The 17,500-nt window shown below is 35.9% G+C and overlaps 3 protein-coding genes and 1 non-coding gene across 6 annotated transcripts in view; 2 read left to right on the top strand and 2 right to left on the bottom strand.

The window, feature by feature from the left end:
- The window catches only part of actn3b (actinin alpha 3b), a 701,279-nt gene that overhangs the window by 255,662 nt on the left and 428,117 nt on the right, over positions 1-17,500 (bottom strand). The gene's annotated exons all lie outside the window — the stretch shown is intronic.
- Positions 1-17,500, top strand: part of pfdn2 (prefoldin subunit 2) — a 207,239-nt gene that overhangs the window by 14,312 nt on the left and 175,427 nt on the right. The gene's annotated exons all lie outside the window — the stretch shown is intronic.
- On the bottom strand, positions 585-666 carry trnas-gcu (transfer RNA serine (anticodon GCU)). The gene has a single exon. It is a non-coding gene; the product is annotated as a tRNA-Ser (tRNA).
- b4gat1 (beta-1,4-glucuronyltransferase 1) lies at positions 913-9,482 on the top strand. Of its 2 annotated transcripts, XM_087258672.1 has the most exons (3): positions 913-2,281; positions 5,599-6,060; positions 6,354-9,482. In XM_087258672.1, the coding sequence occupies exons 1-2, from the start codon at positions 1,178-1,180 to the stop codon at positions 5,788-5,790; spliced, it is 1,296 nt and encodes a 431-aa protein (XP_087114798.1). In that variant the 5' UTR covers positions 913-1,177; the 3' UTR covers positions 5,791-6,060; positions 6,354-9,482.

Below are 17,500 nucleotides of genomic sequence, written 5' to 3'. Positions count from 1 at the left end.
CCAGAGATGGGTTGCGGCTGGAAGGGCATCCGCTGCGTAAAAAACTGTTTGATAAGTTGGTGGTTTATACCACTGTGGCAACCCCGGATTAATAATAATAAAGAGGATAAACCGAAAAGAAAATGAATACATTTTCATGTGTGGCTTATGACATCCACCACCAGGCGGCGCTCTAAGTACTCTATCCAGGGGTTTTGCCTTCACTTTTCAGGGAGCTTAAAAAAACATTTAACTAATTTATTGGGTGTTTCCCTGGTGTATTTAGTTCATTGTGTCACTATCTGTGTATCCTGACAAGAAAGTAAAATTCTTTCACGTTTGCTTTAAAACAAAAACACAGCCATATAATGACATTACAACATAAATACTCTTATTTTCTCTTGAAGAAATCCAAGAAAACATTTTGTCACTATGTTTAGTCTTTTTAAGATCAACAAAAACAGTTTGGGAATCCCTTTAGTTCAGACTCGGCCATGTTTATTGTTTTTTGGCGCATATTTACAGGCGGACTCAAATAAATTGTATATAAATGTCAGCAGCAGGTTTTTAAAAGTGCATTATTTAAATAAAATTACAATAATTTTCGACGAGGATGGGATTCGAACCCACGCGTGCAGAGCACAATGGATTAGCAGTCCATCGCCTTAACCACTCGGCCACCTCGTCTGATACACCGCAACATATCCGATGGGTTTTCATTGTCATGACAGAACAACGACACACCTCTTTCGTTGACATCTAAATAGGTGTACTTTATGTCATTGATATTAATCAGCGCTGTTTATAGAAACGAAACAATCACATACGGTGACACCAAAACGCCATTTTGGCTCCATCAAATGCGCGCGCGTTCTCCAGTGCTTACGGTAAACGGAAGTGGAACGTAAGCAAACATGCGCCGCCATGCGCAGTGAGTCTCTTCACGAGCGCTTTCTCTCCTGTGCGTGTTCACAGGCGTCTAACGGACGTCTTTTTTTGCTATCCAAACATGCAACTCAATTCCCGCGCAAACTGACCTGCACGACATCTTGTTGCAATGCAAGTCTACGCAAAATCTGCTGCATGCAGGCACGAGGGCAGCCTAGCTGGATAGCACAAGTGTTGCCCTGGCTAACCCCCTAGGTGGTCTGTTGAAGAACATTTCATCAATATCCATCAAACACTTCAAGCATTTGTAATGCATTTCTCTAAGAAATGCTCAGTGTTTAAGGTGGTGCTCAGCGCCCTACTTATTGTGGCTCTCCTGCAGCTTTTATATCTATCCTTCCTCTCAAAATTGCACGGCAAACAGCAGCGCTACAAATATTCAGAGCTTTTCGGCTCCAAAAAGAATGCAAACCAAGGAGAGAAGAACCCCAGGCGGGAACATCTCAGATACTCTTTATCCACAGGTGGGATCTTCGATGGGAGCGGACAATATCGAGTGTATAAAAATCTAATCAAAAGCGACTTTTCGACCAATCAGAAACCAGGCGCCGATCCCAGATCGCACCACTTGGCTTTAGCGACTCACACGACTATCAACAACCTCCACCACTTGGAGTCTTTATTGGAACGTTGGAAGAATCCCATCTCTGTCGCTATTTTCGCTAATGGCGAAGATGTTAAATTCGCGACCGCCATCATCTACGCGCTCAGCCTGTTTTGCCCACAGGTTCAAGCATTGGTAGACTTCCATCTTGTCTGCCATTCTGGTGAAATGGCCACTTTTCCAGACCAGGATCGAGAGCATTTTGTTGGCCTCCAGGAGATGGGCTGTCCTGCCGTATTCGCCAAACTGGAATCCCACAGAGATAAATATAAAAACTACGCCATCGGCAGCAACGTTTCATACCCCAATAACCTTCTCCGCAATGTGGCCCGCGGCGGCACAGATGCGGCCTACATCCTAGTCATCGATATCGACATGATACCCAGTGCCAATCTGCACCACCAGTTTGTGACCATGCTAATGAAGCGTGAACCGGCGGCGGATGAAGTTCTGGTGCTTCCGGCATTCGAAATCCGACACATTCGTAAAATGCCGGCCTCGAAGCCGGAACTGGTGCAGCTGTATCAGGTGGGCGAGGTGCGGCCTTTTTACGATGAACTCTGCCCTCGCTGTCAGGCTCCAACTAACTACTCGCTGTGGGTTAACCTGGCCAGTAAAAGCTCGGGCCCGCTGGAGGTTTCCTACACTATTAACTGGGTGGACCCCTGGGAGCCGTTCTACATTGGTGCTCGATCGGTTCCTCTGTATGATGAGAGCTTCAGGCAGTACGGCTTTAACCGCATCAGCCAGGTGAGCACATGGAGAATAGGAGAGAAATCATTAGTTATTATTAAAAAAATATAATAAAAAATGATTAGTGTTGTCACGTTACTGGAATTCGTTACCAATCTGTACTGAAATTTTACAAACGTTCATTTACCGCTAACATTTAAGCGCTGATGAGCGTGTTCTTAAACAGCGCTGATCGGCAATTGTGTTCATGCGCTCACAACAGAAGTGATTGGCCGTGAAGGTCATCAGTTTGCCAAACTCATTGCTGTTTACTGAGTGTAAACACAGATACTGGGACACTGGAGCGTTTTCAGTTCGTTTGTTAACTAACACTTGCAGTGAGAAGCTACGATACAGTAGAGCTGCACAATTAATCGTTAAAAGATCGCGATCTCAATGCGACCCCCTAGACGATCTTAATCCAGCATTTCTACGATTCTGTCAATCATATTTTCAAGTTCAGGAGAGAAGAAAAGGCGGCTGCGCGAGACTTTTCATTGTTTCACACACGTTGCTCAGTGACATTGACACCTCCAAATGATGTTGAATGAGTCACATACTGTATTTATAAAGTAGAATTCACCTAAAACTGTCATTTTTTTTCTTAACATAATGTTTTCGCGATCGGGAAATCACACGTGACATGAGCTGCAGACCGTGAGCTGTTATCACAAAGAAGGCGCGCGCTTCATGATAGACGCGCGCGCGCCTACTTTAGTGAACAGAACCTGCATATGTTGTGAGTTACAGGTAATACAGTTGTAAATAATATTCAGTTTGTGGCACAGAGAGATCGTTTGGGAGCCGTGCATGAAGTATGAACAAGCACTTAGCAGTCAGAATGAAACCGAAAGTGTGCACTTCATTTAAATGATCATATTGCACTTTAGAGTTATGATTGCGACAAGCATTTGATATGTTTTTTCTTTCATAGCGAACACACAGTTGTGCATGAAGATAAATGTTTACAATGTCAGTATAACTACTCGAGCCTATCTATTGTTGAACATAATCTGATAATGGCAAATGTCTGATTTTACCATTGAATAAAATTGTCTAATATGACAGATTGCAAGCATATATCTCAAACATAATAATTCAACATCACAATTATTATAAGAAGAATAGAAACCAGTAGACCTACACATAATATTATTATCGATGTTGTGCCATATGTTTGTTTTTACCTTACCTTTATTTTACATCTACAGAATCGTGAGAAAATCGTGATCTTTATTTTAAGCAAAAAAATCGTGATTCTCATTTTAGCCAGAATCGTGCAGCTCTACGATACAGAATACTGAGCTGAAGCTGGACTACAAAATTAAATCGCAAGTCAAATGAAAATCGCAATATCTTTCAAAAAAATCACAATTAGATATTTTCCACAAATCGCACTGCATTGTTAGTCAGTACCAAATCCCAAACTGGAACTAATCTGACACTAAGGTCACAGTCCAAAAATGAGTACACCCAAATAAATATGTTGGGGAAAAATGGTAATAAACAGCAAAAATTACGAGAAACATTTTGTTGAAAATTAATTAATTAATTTATTTTTTTTTTTTGCAATACCTTGTGTAAAATGTCTATTTGGGCGCGCTGAATTTCAGAGTCAAATCACACAACCACAGCGGACAATGTGACTGTGTTTACATGGACATCTGTAGTCGAATTATTTGCCAGATTATTAAATGGTGGACTTTAACTGCAGTTTGGCTCTTTCATTCAGGGAATTCATTCATGTCCCTCCCGACAAACGTGATATTTGATTCGAGGCTCTGCTCTAAGCATGTATTTTTCATGCAATGTTTGATACCGCACGGCGAATGAGAGAAAAAAAACTCAGCATTTCCCGGAAACTTAGATGCACACGGCAGGTAGCGTCAGAAAGCCGCGTGTGTTATTCCGGTCACAAAATCCAACACGAGGTTATAGTTTGGTTGTAACTGTTAGTGCTAACTTGTTTACACTCGTTGCAATAGTTTGTTTGATACGAATAAAATACGAACTGAATAAACAAAGAGCACTGGTCGCTCACTTACCAAATCTGTAGAGACAGGACAATCACCAGCAACTAGAGCCGCGTCTTTATTAAGAGGAGACTTCAAGCGAATCCGGATCTCAGCGTTTGCAGATGAGAACAGCTCTCAGGTAAACAATAATCCTCCTTAGACACGTAAATTATTGTTGTCGAGCGTCGCGTACACTGTTAATCCACACGTGAGTCTGCGCTCTCGCAGAGAGAAAATGAAATCGATACTTAACTGCAGCAAACTATAAAAGCAACACTTCACGCTTGTTTTGCCAACACAACGTGGCTTCTCTGTCGTCTACACTCTGACAGTAATGAATATTAATGAAGTTGCACAATAGAGCGCGCTGATTGGTTTGAACCAAGCTTTACTCATGCATTAATGCATCACACTGTGAGACGTAATAAGACACACTCTGGCACAGACGCCCTGTCTGCACGCTGGAATACAGGCTATTATGTCATGACCGTGACGCAGCTTCAAAAATTCGTTTCAAACCGGAAGTACGAATTTGCTTGAAATAACGCAAAAACAACCAATTTACACTTTTTAGTGAAATATAGGTGTCCTAATAGTGTTTTTAGCAGTGTGGGACACATATATGACTGTCAACAGCTCAAAAAATGTGTTTTGGTGTTTTGTGACCCTTTAAATTCTATAATATTTCTATTACTGAAGCCGATAGGTGACCAAACTCTTATTGTAATGGATAAGACTGTTTAATAAAACAACTTTGTTTAAATGCACCAAAGTCATGTTGTCTATATTCACTGAGAAATGAACCAAAACATTCAGATTTAAAAGGGGGTGTACTTATTTATGATCAGCACTGTATTTCGAAATAACCTGAAAAAGCGTTCTCAAAGGGTGACACGGCGGCTCATTGGTTAGCACTGTCACCTCACAGCAAGAAGGCCTCTGAGTGCTCCGGTTTTCCCCACAGTTCAACACATGCGCTATAGGTGAACCAAGTAAACTAAATTGGTCGTAGTGTACAAGTGTAAATAATTATGTATGGATGTTTCCCAGTACTTGGTTGCAGCTGGAAGGGCATCCGTTGTGTAAAACATATGGTGGATAAGTTGGTGGTTCATTCCTCTGTGGCGACCCCTGATGAATAAAGGGACTAATGTGAAAGGAAAATGAAGGAGACTTCTCAAGAATAGTGTGCATTAAAAGTGACCCGAGATCTAATGTGAACTAGGAACTTTCTTAGGGCTCAAAACATACATTAACTTCTATTATTCATTCATTTCCTCAGTAACTTACTGCTTAACTCTCTCTTTCTCTGCTCTTCAGGCTTGTGAGCTTCACATCGCAGGTTACCGCTTCTCTGTGGTCAGCAATGCGTTTCTCCTGCACAAAGGGTTTAAGGTCCAGGGAGAGTTTCACAGCAGAAAAGACGAGGAAAACCGCAAGAACCGAATCCTCTTCCGCAGCTTCAAGGAGAGCCTGAAGGCCAAATATCCAACCTCGCCTCGCCGCTGCTGAGGAAACAGACAATACTACGGTCAAATCCTCAACAAGATCTTCCAGACTTCACAGAGAAGAATCACAGATGCATAAAACTGAACGAACACTGTCTGTATTTTCAGAAACTGTACTGTAAGGAGACACTCATGAATGCTACATTTATTTATAAGGTAAGGTCTTGTTTAAAGGGGTTAGTTCACCCAAAAATTAAAATGGGACCATCATTTCACATTCTCTTTATCTGTTGAACACTATATATATGTATTTTGTTTCTACATTTGTGTCTATGTTTTGTTTCTACTATGGATGTCAATGGCTCAATATATATATATATATATATATATATATATATATATATATATATATATATATATATATATATATATATATATTTATGTATATATATATATATTTATGTATATATATATATTTATGTATATATATATATATATATATATATATATATATATATATATATATATATATATATATATATATATATATATTTATGTGTGTATATATATATATATATATATATATATATATATATATATATATATTTGAGCCATTGACATCCATAGTAGAAACAAAATACTTTGGAAGTCAATGGCTACCATTTTTTAACGTTCTTTAAAGGCCGCATTTACACTGCCCTGTTCGAGTGACTCAATTTCGATATTTTTCTCCCATGTGGCACAGATCAGATATGGCCCGTGTACATGTAAGCAGGAACAAATCACATGGATTCCGATTTACTCAAATCAGATTCAGGTCTTGTTCATATGTGGAAATGTATCCAACATGAATCAGATCTGTGTTCTTGTGTCTGCAGTGTAAGCAGGTAGATCGGATTTTCAACTGTCAATGTGATTAAAAACCATAGCGAATGACGTCAAGTCTGACACTTTCATTACAGAACAGACTTCAGCAGAGTCCCAAACCTTCAATCTCATACACGAGGACTTAAACAGCTTTCATATTGTCATATAGCACAGGTATTAAAGCATGTAAACGAAAGTGAGAGAGCGCAATGTCCTACACGTAACCAATATAAACTAATATAAAACTTGTGCATACATGATTACGTGTATAAATCAGGCCATGGACATTACATTAAGATGCCTAAAGGTTTAAAAAGCTCATACAGTTGAAGTCAGAATTATTTGCCCCCCTTTGATTTTTATTTTCTTTTTTAAATATTTCCCAAATGATGTTTAACAGAGCAAGGAAATTTTCACATTATGTCTGATAATATTTTTTCTTCTGGAGAAAGTCTTATTTGTTTTATTTCGGCTAGAATAAAAGCAGTTATTAATTTTTTAAAAGCCATTTTAAGGACAAAATTATTAGCCCCTTTAAGCAATATTTTTTCCTGATAGTCTACAGAACAAACCATCATTATACAATAACTTGCCTAATTATCCTAACCTGCCTAGTTACCCTAATTAACCTAGTTAAGCCTTTAAAGTTCACTTTTATCTGTATAGAAGTGTCTTAAAATACCTAGTAAAATATTAGTTACTGTCATCATGGCAAATATAAAAGAAATCAGTTATTAGAAATGAGCTATTAAAATTATTATGTTTAGAAATGTGTTGAAATAATATTTTCTTCGTTAAACAGAAATTGGGGAAAAAATAAACAGGGGTGCTAATAATTCAGGGGGGCTAATAATTCTGACTTCAACTGTATATCCAAAGAAGATGGACAAATGAGAACCTTTCTGTCATAAACTATTGTAAATCAGCTTGTTAAAAGCTGCGAACAGAGTACATGGTCAATGCGCCTTTGCCGTGTGCTGTGTAAATGCAGATGATCGGATACGTGTCACTTTTAAAAGATGATGTAAGCAGGTCATTAAAACAATCGGATACAGTCACAAAATCGGAATTGACCGTCAAGATCTGCCGTGTAAATGCAGCCAAAGTGTCTTCTTTTGTGTTCAACAGAATAAAGAAACTCAAAACAGATTAATAACTAAATAAGGGTGAATATATGATGACGGAGTTTTCATTTTTGGAGTGAACTATCCCTTTAAATAGAGAGAAACTAAATAAATATTTGAAATTTGAGTTTTCAGTACATTTGTGACTCCTTTGGATTTTAAGAGCAACGTCAAATGTTTTCAAAGTTTATTTATTTATTTATTAGATTTTTAAAATTGTGTTTTATGCAGGGTTTTTTTTTATTTACACTGCTGATCAATAGGGCAGAAATTCAACTACTATCATGACTCTAGTTGACTTATTTACTTTTATGCATTGCATTGTATTTTACGGCAGCATGGTGGCCTCACAGCAAGAAGGTCACTGGTTCGAGTTCCGGCTGGGCCAGTTGGCATTTCTGTGTGGAGTTTGCATGTTCTCACCGTGTTGGCGTAGATTCAAGTCCAAATGACTTGCGCTATAGGTGAATTGGATGAACTAAATTGGCTGTAGTGTGTGAATGTAAGAGTGTATGGGTGTTTCCCAGTTCTGGGTTGCAGCTGGAAGGGCATCCGCTGCGTAAAAAAACATATGATGGAATAATTGGCGGTTCATTGTGCTGTGGTGACCCCTGATAAATAAAGGACTAAGTCAAAGGAAAATGATTGAATTAATTTTATTTTTAATGGTGATTTAATGGGTTAGTTCACTAATAAAATGTAATATGCCATTATTTAACTTCAAGTAAGTGTAAATGACTTTACTCTTTTAGTTGAATCTAATGAGAGTTACATTAAAAATGGTCTTTGGGTTTTCCAGATTTACAGTGGTTGACTGATTTAAAAATCTGAAACATTGTAGAAAGCCAGATATTTTTTATCCTAATATCTCAAAATTTAAATGGAAAAAAGCAGGTTTGTTGTTGTTGCATTTAGCATCTTGCCTTTATTTGAGAATCGTTCTGTTTAAGCAGTAGCTAATTGTATTTGTTTTTGTCTATTTGTTAAATCACTAACAGGGTATGATGCGTATTTACAGCATAAGAGGCACAATGTTCTGCGCCTCTGTGATGTTGTGACGCTATAAGTACACGTGTTTGAGTTCCTGACGAGACGTCTCACAAAGACTCAGAGATTAGTTGTAAAGCTATTAACATATTAAGGTCGATAGGCCACTTTTATGCTAATAATGACTCCAAAGACGCTCAAAGATCCTGATGATATTACACACGCACAGGGAGCGCTGTCTGAAAATCATATTAGTGTTTTAATTATATCTGGCTGTGGATTAGGAGTAGATGACAATAAAGTGACATTAGATTATTATGGCTGTAGTGACCAAAGCCACCACATGGTGTGCAGATGAATACAATGAACGAGCAATACTGTATTTGTTATAGATACTGTAAGAGATCACTGAAGTGAGGCTAAATTAAAATAACTTTTCTTTTCATTGAGAGATGTTGAATGGGTGTATCTTTACATTTGTTTCCCTTCTGTGTTGCTGATTAATTTATGTCATACTAATGTTTTGGATATTTAGCACCATTTACCCTGAAAGTATTGTTTAATATTGAAAGCATGTTGTGACAATTGAACACTGGAAAAACACTGTCAATCCGGAAACCTCATTGTGATACTGATGATCAAATGATTGTGTTTTATAAAGTTGTGACATGAAGTCAACATGTAATTCTTTGTTTATACGAGAAACACTGTTTTTGGATTTTGTTATTAATATTGACTATTTTGTTTACATAAACGGACATCATTTGTGTTGGTTTTACATTTTTCTCTTGCTATCGGTTTTCACTTAGAAATATTTCACCTTTTTACTGACAAAAGAAATGGTGAATAATTTATTTTCAGCAGAAGTCAGTACTTTTTAACTAATTGTAGGCCAATTTTAATATAGTTGCAGTTAATAGTTGTGTATAGCTAAAATTCACTATAAACGTTCAGTGTTTTAAATATCATTATACTAATAAAAGTCTTTGGAATTTCAGTGCAAATGCATTGTTAAAAACTAGTGAAATTAGACAGATGTCAACATAAACATGACTTTATCCTTATAAATTATAATGAAAATGTAGAAAATCTGAATACAATCAAAAGAGTGTGATTTGTACAATGAATTATAAGCCAAACCTTGAATTAAATACTGTTATTTTATATATTGTTGTATGTAGTGACACATTTTCTAAACTATTTTAAGGGTCACTTATGTTTATTTATGAACAGCTCATATACAGTATATAATGATATAAACAGTAATGCTAATGTGTTGATCTTAAATCTAAACTCTAATCTAAAATCTAGATACTCATGAACTATATAATCTCATGGTAAAGCACTGTAAGAAAAAATGTGTCAACTGTTTCATAAAACTGTCATAAAGTGGATATGTAAATACTTGATAATACACAAAAAATAACATTGTTTTAGTATTGTTGAATGACAACTAATTTAGTTGTATTTTATATTATTATTGCTTTTAAACTGATCCTTTTTGCCTACACAATTTGCTACTTTTGTGTTTGTTGCGACCTTTAAGTTAATTTCTTTCTTCTTATCAGTCTTTAGCTTGTTTAATCTAAATAAACGCATAACGTTACTAATTTAATAAACAGTGCGTCATTGCAGCGACTCGCCAGACGAGGGCGCGAAAGTGAGGCGGGAAATAACCGTCACTCTGCAACTGTTTCAGGTGAAGCGGCTTCATAAACACATCAGACAACCTATGGCGACTCCAAGAAAAGCCGTCATTTTCTCTCTATATCTTCTGGGTCACACTTAATGTTTGTGTCAAAATCTTAATACATCTTTAAGTTTGTTTCTTTCTTGATATCAGTCTTTAGCTTGTTTAATCTGGATAATAAACTCCTAAAAAATAATTTAATAAACAGTGCGTCATTGCGGTTAGCCAGACGAGGGCGCGAAAGTGAGGCGGGAAATAACCGTCACTTTGCAGCTTTTTCACGTGTAGTTCATAAATATATCATCAGACCACCTATGAATGTAAGTTTATTAAAAACTACTCACTTTATGGCGACTCCAAGTAAAGACATCATTTTTCTGTCTTCATCTTCTGAGTCACACATACCTAGAACATAATGTTTGTGTCAACCAAAATCGAAATTAATCTATTTTTGTATATTTAGCAGTCAAAAAATGAATGGTACTCATAGATATTAGTACATATGAATGATATTTAAAACACATACCGGAAAGTATCGTTTAAACATATTTTTGCTTTAAAGGTCATTTGTAAAAACTTTAAAGTAATTTATAGAGCTGATAACTAGATAAAACTTTGCCTTTTGCCAAAATGAGACACTCGTCTGTCATTTGTGATGTTGCTGCTTCCCAAATTTGCCTACTAAACAACGTCCTGAAATTATGTAGCCTAAGTTACTCTTTTTGTGAAGAAAAATACATGAATGCGTAAACAATTTGGGACATGCCCAGTTATTTTATATATATATATATAATTTGGGGGGGGGATGGGTGGTATTCATTTTCGTGAATAGCATATAATCATGATTATATTTGAAACAGTATTTTATAGTTCTAATCAAGTTTACGCTCAGTAGCCAAAATATTAGCAGTTTGAGGCCCCGTTTACACTAGTGCGTTTTAGTTTGAAAACGCATAAGTTTTGCTACGGTTACGCCATCCGTCCACACTACGCCGGAGTTCTCGAGCGCCGAAAACTGAGCTTTTTGAAAACGCTGGAGAGGCCGTTTTCATTCTAAAACGCTGCTGCTCCGTCTCAGTGTGGATGGGGAAAGACGGAGACATCTGAAAACGGAGGCGGGGCTGCAAACGTTAGCCTATCTGATTGGGGCTTTTCCTCAATATTAAGTAGCCCACACACAGTTCAGTCTCGCATCCTCTTCTTGTAAGTTAAGACTTCGCAAGTTTGATCAAGGCTGCAGTCTCCCCCTTCTCAGTTTGATATGGAAAACATACCGAGGACACGGGTAAATCTTCAAAGGGAACAGTGTACTTTATAACTTCATTCACATCACCTTGGCTACGTTGTTTCACTTTCTCAACAATAAAATGTAAACATGATTTAAGGAACTGCCTATTTTCTTTTTAATATTAGCAACTAAACAGACAGCAGAAATGCTGAGGCGTCGTGCTGCATATATGAGCGTCATCTTCACTGTGTGGATATTTATAACAAAACGGAGCCGATAACAACTGTCTCCTTTCATTTTCATTGAAAATACGAAACGCACCCTCTCTTCTGCTGAATATCAGTTTTAATAATCGATACTTATAAAAGTATAACATACAATAAGTTTATACATTGTAGGAAATAAAGGCAAGCGATCGGTCAATGTACCTGGATTAATCATTAACTTATCTTTGCGCTTAACCAAAACATGTTACCCGTGAACAAGTAACTTAATAGATTCCAATGACCAAAGTCAGGGAATATGTCGTTAGATAAAGACAACAACATGAATGAAATATCACGTTTAGCAAATATAGTGAGATTAGATCCAGCGGGAGATGCTTGATGAGCAGTCCGACAAGCAGAGCTCTCATCTGGGTAGAAATGCTGGAGTGCTTGCCCGAGAGTGTCTGTGTGATCACGTGATGTGCGTTTTCAGCGTTTTGGTGTGGACGGAGAGCAGTTCAGAAACGCTGGGTAAAACGCGAGTGTGGATGCGGATCGTTTTCATTCTACAACGCCGTTTTAAAACTAAAACGCACTAGTGTAAACGGGGCCTGAGTGTGCACAAATCAGCACTTAAAATTTTATATTGGCAATTACAGACCATCTGGTTACTTTTGATGCTTTCATGAATCAATTATGGAAAACATTGTCAAGATTTAAATATATATTTTTAGCACTTTAATATGATGTTAAAAATTAAATATATATATTTTATTATGTATTAAACAGTCCACATGTGGACATCATGCAACAAAGGAGTCAAATGAGACATTAAGCCACATCTGACAATATAATTTTAAATGACTTTTATATCAGCTCAATTTCCCATCCATGCATTTTTTTTTTTTTTGGCTTATTCTCTTTATTAATCTGGATTAATTAACTTATCCAGCACACCTTTTACACAGCAGATGGCCTTCCAAATGCAACCCATCACTGGGAAACATCCATACACACTCATTCACAATCATACAATTCTGACAATTTAGCTTACCCAATTCACCTATACCACATGTGTTTGGACTTGTGGCGTAAACCAGAGCACCTGGAGGAAACCCACGCGACCGCAGGGAGAACATGCAAACTCCATATAGAAATGCCAACTGACCCAGCTGAGGCTTGAACCAGCGACCTAGCTGTGAGGCGAAATCGCTACCCACTGCGCCATGGTGTTGCCCCAGCTCAATTTTTTTAGAACAATAAAATAACAATAAAACATATCATAGAAACAATGACAGTAGTAACAGCTTTGCAGAAACCTATAATAACAGTATGATTTCATCCTTATTCCACAATCATCTCATTAACAGGATATCAACATCTTAAAATAGTTTTGGGTAAAACTAATTTCTTAACAACACAATAAATTATACTTATTTTGTGTGAAGAATAAACAAATATAATAATTTTGACTAAAACGATTAATAAAAGTAAAATTTTACTTTTTAAAATACCAACATATTCTTTATACTTCACTGTAAATCTACAGTTAAAGTAAGAATTATTGAGAGGGGTCTGGCTGCAGACCTGGTGCAGTGCAATCTGGGCTGCATCCAATGCTTTTAAATGGTCTCACTTAACCCCACCCCTATCCGTCACAGTGACGTCACTAGCTCCATTTGAGTGCATTGTGTCTGACATTGCATCGCTGAGTGATGCAGTCTCAGCTTGCATCATAAAGGCTAAATCCAGATACTATGTGAATTATTGGCCCCCTTGATTTTTTTTCTTATTTAAATATTTCCCAAATGTGGTTTAACAGAGCAAGGAAATTTTCACAGTATGTCTGATAATATTTTTAATTCTGGAGAAAGTCTTATTAGTTATACGTCGGCTAGAATAAAAGCAGTTTTTAATTTTTTAAAAACCCTTTTAAGGACATAATTATTAGCCCCTTTAAGCTATATTTTTATTGCTTAAATATTAATAACCTGCCTAGTTAACCTAATTAACCAAGTTAAGCCTTTAAATGTCACTTTAAGCTGTATAGAAGTGTTTTGAAAAATATCTAGTCAAATATTATTTACTGTCATCATGGCAAAGTGAAAATTAATGAGTTTGGAGAATGTTTGGAGAAAATTACTATACTAATGAACCTTAAATTGGGTTTAATTATTCATTCACAATTTAATACTGACACTCGCATGCTATGATTTGAAACACCAATTATTTCATGAATACTATTTAGGGCGGATAGTATGTGAATTGAGACGTGGCATTGGTGTGTGTGTGTGTGTGTGTGTTTGTGTTGGTATGTTCTTCACCTCCCGATTAGATTTGCCCTTTGTTTTGGCAGAATAGAGAGTTAGAAGAAGTGTTAACAAAGTGAGCTCATTTCAGTTCACACCTGTCCTGTCCTAAACATGACTAGGCAACTTTATATATTTTGATATTGATTATTTTGGCTCAGATCAATTTTTTTTCAATTTTCTACCATTGTACTGGACTTAAATTTTTTTTATAGGAATTGCTATGGCTGCACAATTAATCGAAAAAGCATTGTGATCTCGATTCTTAATCCAGCATCTTTACGATAGAGCCGATTAAGATCTACGATTATATTTCAAGTTCAGGAGAGAAGCATAAAGGCAGGTTTCACAATTCTTCACATTGTTTTACGTTGCTCAGTAATGTGGACACCTCCAGAGGGTCAGCATACTGTATTTATAACGTTTAATTCAGCCAAAAATGTAATTACCGTCTTCATGTAATGGAGTATTTCTGGCCGTGAAATCACATGTGAACTGACACACCGGAATTGATGTCTACTGTAGCGAACAGAACCTGCATAGGCTGTTAATAACAGGGAATAAAATTGTAAATAACCTTCAGGTTGTTGCACAGAGCGATCATTTGGGAGCCGTGTGGGAGGTATGATTTCCATTTATGTTTTTATTTCTTAATGTGACGGCAGCCATGACATGAGCGCACTTGGCCATGAAAGTGAAATCGAAGGCGCAACACATTATTTAACTAATCATATCGCATTTCAGAGTGATGATTACGACAAGCATTTGATGTTTTTTCTTTCTGCATGAGAATAAATGTTAGAAATGTTTTCTATCTATCTATCTATCTATCTATCTATCTATCTATCTATCTATCTATCTATCTATCTATCTATCTATCTATCTATCTATCTATCTATCTATCTATCTATCTATCTGTCTGTCTGTCTGTCTGTCTATCTATCTTTTCATCCCTCCATTGTTTTATCTGTCTATTTTTCCATCTATCTATCCATCCAGTTTTATCTGTCTATTTCTCATCTATCTATCTATTGTTTTATATGTCTATTTTTCCATCTATCTATCTATATATCTACACAGCAAATTTCTGGAGTTGAAAAATTAGGAGTTAGGCAAAAAAGTGTGAAAGAGTTAATTTTTTTGAGTTTATTTTTAAACTTTAACACAATTTTGTGTTATGGGATACCCCTTGCTGTGTTGTATTTTGGAGTTCATTCTCTGGTGTTCAGAAACGTGCTTTAACTCCTTACTGGAGTTAAATTTTTAGAAAGTCCGCCATTACACAACTCTGCCGAGCAGCACATGAGAACTGGAGTTATGTTCTTCGTTGTGAGGTAGGTAAAAGTGCATTGTTATACAATTCTAAAAGCTTTTTCTAAATGTTGGATGTTTTGTAGCAGAAGTGTGTTTTGCTGTAGCTGTTTCATTTTGTACTGTTAGGCTAGTGACTGCATGTGGCTAACTTAGCATAGCATGTTAGCTTTTCCAATGTGGCTGTTTTGTGCAGTTTTTAAAAAAATTTTGTGGATGTGAACAAGCTAACTCTAGCTAATAATCTTTTCTTCCCCTGTGTTTCTAAAAATGTGTGTTCTGCTGTCAAAAAGAAGTGGTAGGCCTACTTGATCAGATGGAGAAACCTGCTGTTCACATTTCAAATAGGCTAACTTACACAACGAGGTAATGTCATTATCTTTTATCCAGCAATAGAGCTTTATGTCTGTAAGATTTAATATGTGTAATATTGCTCGTGTAATATATGTAATAGTGAACGTGAGAGTATGCTGTTTTCAGCTATATTTACTTTACATTTTCAATCACACTAACATAAGTTGTTAAATAACATTTATCTTTTTTATTTCAGGCCACGATGCTGATAAAAGTGCAATTTGGAGGCAAGAAAAAATATATTAAACTGGAAGAAGATTGTTTCTTGGATTTTTTCAGTGCGGGTGAGTTTTAGTGTAACAGAGTATTTTTAAAAAATTATAATAATAATAATAACAGTCATTTTGAAATTTATTTGATAAATTATACATTGTTGTTATGTTGTAGTCCAGCACAAGTTTGTGATACCAGAGGAGACAGCATCAAAAGCCACAGATGACCATGGAGTTGTTATTTCAATGGGGATGTATTTCAAGAACTTGCAACAACCAAAGAAACATGTCATCCACACTAATGATGGTAGGTTATTTAAGAACATTTTTATAGATTTTGAAAGTTGGTCTCATGACTCAGAGTGAAAGTGTGCATTTCAGAACCATTTGCTGACACGTGTTGTTGTTGTTTTTTCATCAGATTTGACTGTCCTGCAGCAAGGGGCTGTTGAAGTGCCCTCCTCCCCAAGTATGACAGATACATTGTCTGTGTCAAGCAGTTTGAGCAGCAGTGATTATGGATCTCAAATTATTCAACCTTTAATGGGCAGTGTCCAAAAAAATGTAAGTTTTTTTTAAACTTCCATATACATAGATATTATACCGTAAACATTACAAAATAATGTTACAAAATGAATGCATTTTAAAGTAAAAAATAGTATAAACACAGTTATTAGATTTAGTTTTTTTTTGTTAAAAAAAATGTTAATTTTGGTTATTTTTCTAAATACTTTTTTTTTCTTCGTTTCAGAAAATCGAGCAAATTCTAACTTCAAAGCCAGCAGAGTTGACTGTGATTAAGGAGTATGACAAGATATTTTTTTGCTGCTTTTGATTCCTGTGAAGTTAAGTTTATATAATGTAATGTGTTGATTGTCTCATGCAATTTTACTAAGCCATTGGTTTTAGTTGGCACTAGCTGCTAACATATATTAATTGTAAATGTTTTGCTGTTAGATTTAATGCTGTGATGACAATTAATTTCAAAGTGTGTACATCGATGGAAATTCTAAATCTAATGTGTGGATTTGCATGAATAAAAGCAGTAAGTAAAGAGTATTGCATCAGTTCAGTCATTTTCAGTTATTTTATATATATATATAAAATTTTATATATAAAATTTATATATATATATTTTATTTATATATAAAATTTTAACACATTTTTTTTGAGTTAGATTATAACACTTTCTGGAGTTAAAATTGTAATCCTACAAAGAGTACTTTTACATTTGGGTATAATATAAACTCCTTACCAATGTTAAAATGTAACACTTTTTAGAGTTAAAGTGTACTTCAAACACAATATATTTATATATATATATATATATATAAATATATTGTGTTTGAAGTACACTTTAACTCTAAAAAGTGTTACATTTTAACATTTAACATTGGTAAGGAGTTTATATTATACCCAAATGTAAAAGTACTCTTTGTAGGATTACAATTTTAACTCCAGAAAGTGTTATAATCTAACTCAAAAA

The sequence above is a fragment of the Danio rerio genome, chromosome 7, assembly GCF_052040795.2.
Source record: "Danio rerio strain M-AB ecotype USA chromosome 7, GRCz13ab, whole genome shotgun sequence".
Classification (NCBI taxonomy): Eukaryota; Metazoa; Chordata; class Actinopteri; order Cypriniformes; family Danionidae; genus Danio; species Danio rerio.
This window is presented reverse-complemented; position numbering and strand designations above follow the sequence as displayed.

Coding starts and splice junctions, on each gene's coding strand:
- b4gat1 (XM_087258672.1), top strand. CDS start 1,178: ATGCATTTCTCTAAGAAATGCTCAGTGTTTAAGGTGGTGCTCAGCGCC. Junction 2,282..5,598: donor GCTTTAACCGCATCAGCCAG/GTGAGCACATGG, acceptor TCTGCTCTTCAG/GCTTGTGAGCTTCACATCGC.